The 4,317-nt window shown below is 36.2% G+C and overlaps 1 protein-coding gene across 1 annotated transcript in view; it reads left to right on the forward strand.

The window, feature by feature from the left end:
* Positions 1–1,207: 1,207 nt before the first annotated feature.
* Positions 1,208–4,317, forward strand: part of nr5a1b (nuclear receptor subfamily 5, group A, member 1b) — a 12,998-nt gene continuing 9,888 nt past the window's right edge. The window contains exons 1-4 of the mRNA XM_079847212.1: positions 1,208–1,374; positions 2,063–2,181; positions 2,618–2,759; positions 3,800–4,317. The exon at positions 3,800–4,317 is cut by the window's right edge and continues 195 nt beyond it. Of these exons, the coding sequence (XP_079703338.1) occupies positions 2,080–2,181; positions 2,618–2,759; positions 3,800–4,317 (762 nt within the window). The 5' untranslated portion in view covers positions 1,208–1,374; positions 2,063–2,079. The remainder of the gene's footprint in view (positions 1,375–2,062; positions 2,182–2,617; positions 2,760–3,799) is intronic.

Genomic DNA, 4,317 nt, shown 5'->3' on the forward strand with positions numbered 1-4,317 from the left:
GTTTACCGTCTTTGAAATGGGTAGGCTATCTCTCTTTTATTCGTTTTATCTATATTCTTATTTTATTGGTTAGATGCGAATGTAATCAGAGGTCGTCTGTGGAAACCTGGGATTTATCAGTCGGTTATGATTGTGATGAAGATGATGATTGTATGTATGCATAAATCTCAACGATTGCATGACGGGTCGTGTAAGTCAAAATACAATAATAATGGACAACTTTTGATTTAAGAGTTGAACTAAAGCATGTGAGCTATCAGATCACAGTCTGTCATTGGGCTGCGGCTGCTATTAGCGTATTTAATTCACTGCATGCTTTTGAATGTCACGTGGATCTTGATCGTTCAGCTCTTAATACACTCTTAATAATAAAGGTTCTTTATTGGTATCAGTGGTTCCATAAAAAACCATTAACATCAATGGAACCTTTCAATTAGGCCTATATAATAGGTTCTTTATAAGGGCTATTTAGATTTTTGAAATGTTATTCACACTAAATAAAATTGTTCTTTTAAGAACTGTTCACTTACCAGTTCTTAGAGGAACCCAAAATAGTTCGTTTATGGCATCGCTGCGAGGAAAAACGTGTTGAAGCCCTTTATTTTATTTATTTATTTTAAAATTTGAGCAAAAATTTACTCTAATTCATGCCGCTTTGGACCATTTATGAGCGTGCAAATGCTATTTATAAATAATTCTTATAATAATGAATAAATGTAAATTGTTTGTGCACATGATGTTTTTTATTAAAAAAAATCAGCAAAAATAATGTTAACACGTTCACTAAAACATTTTATGATCAATATGTTATGACAACATATGTTTTTACAACGCATCGAAATTTTCGCAAAGCAATTTTCAACCTTTTTTACAAGTTCAACTAATTTTTTTAATCAGTTTCGTGTAAATTAAGTTGAGATGAAGTTGGTTGTCCTTAAGGAAACAACTTTTTTACATTGTTGATTTAAGTGTTTGCTTAGGGAGCTGACTTCATATAAGAGTTCATTTTAATCAGAAATTATTCAGCGTTAATTTGAACTAAAACGTTTTCACGTCTCCTCCTCATTCTCAGTACCTGTTGCAGATAGGCGCTTCTTCCTGTCGCTCATTCACTCCTTTTTTGTATGTGTGTGCGTGCGCGCGCGTGTGCGCGAATATGAGGGCATGTCTACTGTGTGAACGCACGAGGCCAAACACTAATAAAGAGCTGCTGCCCTCGCGCTGTCCTCGCAGACATCACGCAGTTTTTTACCGGGGAAACACGCACGAAGTGAACCGGCAGGCTCGCGCGGGTGTCGCGGCTCTAGTGATTAAATTCCTCGCGCAGAGATCAGCAGCACTGAAGCACCGCAGAGGAGCAGGAGTCACTGACAGGTAACAGTTCTTTCACTTCAACATCACATGCTTTCGTGAGTTCATTTGGACCCATTTGCATTCCAACCAAACAGCGTGAAAGAATGATTATTCTATTAGTTGGCCTTAAGTAATATTTTTATATCACATAATTAGCCTATGTTTAGACAGCATCTGAAATATAGGCTATTGATATTTAACAAAATAATACAGATAGGCAGCATTAGTATTATTGCTCAATTAAATGCACTAAATGATCATATTTACTTGTTAATTTAATGTGATGTGATTTTATAAACATTTACTTGCTAAAAATCAGTTTAAGCGTAGACAGAAATTACAATGCCATCATGCTAAAATGTTAAATATAATGAAATCTTTAGAATGATCAATTAAAGGAGCTGCTTTATTATTGAATGCGATCATTTCAAGGCCTTATTGTTCAATTATTATTATTTTTTTTTTAATATCAGATCACATTTAAAATAAAGGTTCCAATTAGAACCGATTTTACAATCTGGTGCATCAATTTTTTTTTAATTCCTTCCAGAGTTTCATGAAAATCCATCGATGTTCTGGTCCAGAAATGAATAGCTGCAAGAACATTTTTAATTTCCAAAGAATAACGTTTTTGATAAGAAGAAGGTTCTTTGCAGAACCGCTGAAGAACCTTCATTTTAGCAGTGTGTGTTTGTGTGTGTGTGCGCAGGCGCTCGGCGGGGCGGGATGGACTACAGTTATGATACGGACCTGGAAGAGTTGTGTCCGGTGTGTGGAGATAAAGTTTCTGGCTATCATTATGGGTTATTAACCTGCGAGAGCTGCAAGGTAATAAATTAGCCTATACGACCGTTTCAATCTGTTTTAGGTGACCTAAAATGTAGTAATTTATGTGATTAGATTTACTTGTTTTGTTCAATTAAGAATCATTTGTTTAATTTAAATGTTGAGTTTAATATATTTGTATTGTTAAGGGTCAGGTGAAGAAACAGCTATGTAAGCTGACAAATGCAGTTTTATTTGTTACATTGTATCAAATGTTAGATTTTTTTTATTATGGTTTTTGTTTAAATATATTAGCCTAGGCTATTTAGATGTTCCCGTCACTGCGAGCAAATTAATAATGTATATGTTCATTTTAAAGCTACCATGGTAATTACATTTTTTCTAGAGTTGCATTTTTAAAGATATTATTTATTTATTGTTTTGATTTTTTACCTTTGACGAATCGTAACAGTAGGCTTTTTATTTTTTCATTATAAAGGGTTTCTTTAAGAGGACCGTACAGAATAACAAACGGTACACATGTGCTGAGAGTCAAGACTGTAAGATTGATAAAACCCAGAGGAAACGGTGTCCATTCTGCCGCTTCCAGAAATGTCTCAACGTCGGGATGCGGCTGGAGGGTGAGCGGAACAGTTTCATCTCAAATATAACTTCAATGAAATTTACAAAGCATATTTGGAGGTCAAATAATAATCAATTATTTAAGGGATTACATTGGTAAATAATTTCGTATAAAATGGGCTATTGTTCATCCATTTTTTTCATTTGGTTCCTTTTAATATTGCTTAGGCTACTATCTTATTATTATTTTACTATCTTATTTATTATTAAAATATACATGTATGTATTATATAGGCTACCCGATAAAGACAATCGTATGCCTGAACAAATATTGTATTTTGTAAGGCATTTGGTCTGTAAAAAACAAACAAACAAAAAAATCAGAATTTAAATTGCATCGCAGCCTGTTAGTTTCATATGTAGATTAAGAATAAGAAAAAAGACCAGGGGAAAAAATCAACAGTGAAAAAATAACAAAAGAAATCGCAGTGCTTCTTGCAAGGTCGCTATTATCTGCAGGCACCTCAGCGTTCCCGGCTGCGCGCGCTGCTTCTGGATCAAGGTTAAGTATTTATTTGAGCACGACTCTATTTTAATCAGTCAGGCTATAGAGGTATTTTTAACTAGTTCGAATAGAAGGACGAATTTTATAAAAAACGGAAAAGAAGCAACATTCAACTTATAGAACCTAATCCTTCACTTCTAAAAATAAAGATTCCAATTAACCAAAAACGGTTTTACAGTTTTATGTCATATAAGAACATTTCCAGTTCAACAAATACATTATTATTAAGTATTTATTTATTTATATAGTTGAAAGCGAGAATCAAAGCAAGAAATGAAATTTAATTTGAAGCCAGGTATTCATATGAACTGAAAAACCTTTATACACACACATATATATAATTTATTAATTATTACACACACACATACATTTAATACAGAACTTAATACAGAAATACTTTTTTTTTGTATAAAACTTTTACTTAGAGGAATTATAACATCAATACTTTTATAATACTATTAACAATGAACATTATAATACAAATGAACATTCATTATAAAGCACAATGTAATACGGTATTGTTTGTGCTCACAGCTGTCCGTGCCGACAGGATGCGAGGAGGGCGAAATAAATTCGGTCCCATGTACAAACGAGACCGGGCGTTAAAGCAGCAGAAGAAAGCTCTCATCCGGGCGAGTGGCCTAAAGATGGAAGCCACGCCCCCTTTGCTGTCATCACCACAGTCTGACTACAGCTTCAGCACTGCTCTCTCCATTCCAGCTCAAAAAAACACACACCTGAACATCGGCACCTCGCTGGCCCCCACCGATTACGAACGCAGCCTGTACGCATCCGGTTCCCTGAGCTTATCCGGCCCAATCCCGGCCCACACCCCTCTGCCAGCACAGTACCCGTATCCAAACCTACCCGGCCGTGCCATCAAGTCCGAGTATCCCGACCACTACACAAGCTCAGAGCACTACACCAGCGCCAGCTCCCCAGAATCGGTCCCAGGCTACACGTACATGGATCAGACGCGAGTGTCGAGCAGCCCGCCGCTGGCCCCGCCGGGCTCCACGGTCCCGCCGCTGGTTCTGGAGTTTGTTCGCTGT

This window comes from Squalius cephalus, assembly GCF_949319135.1.
Source record: "Squalius cephalus genome assembly, chromosome: 17".
Classification (NCBI taxonomy): domain Eukaryota; kingdom Metazoa; phylum Chordata; class Actinopteri; order Cypriniformes; family Leuciscidae; genus Squalius; species Squalius cephalus.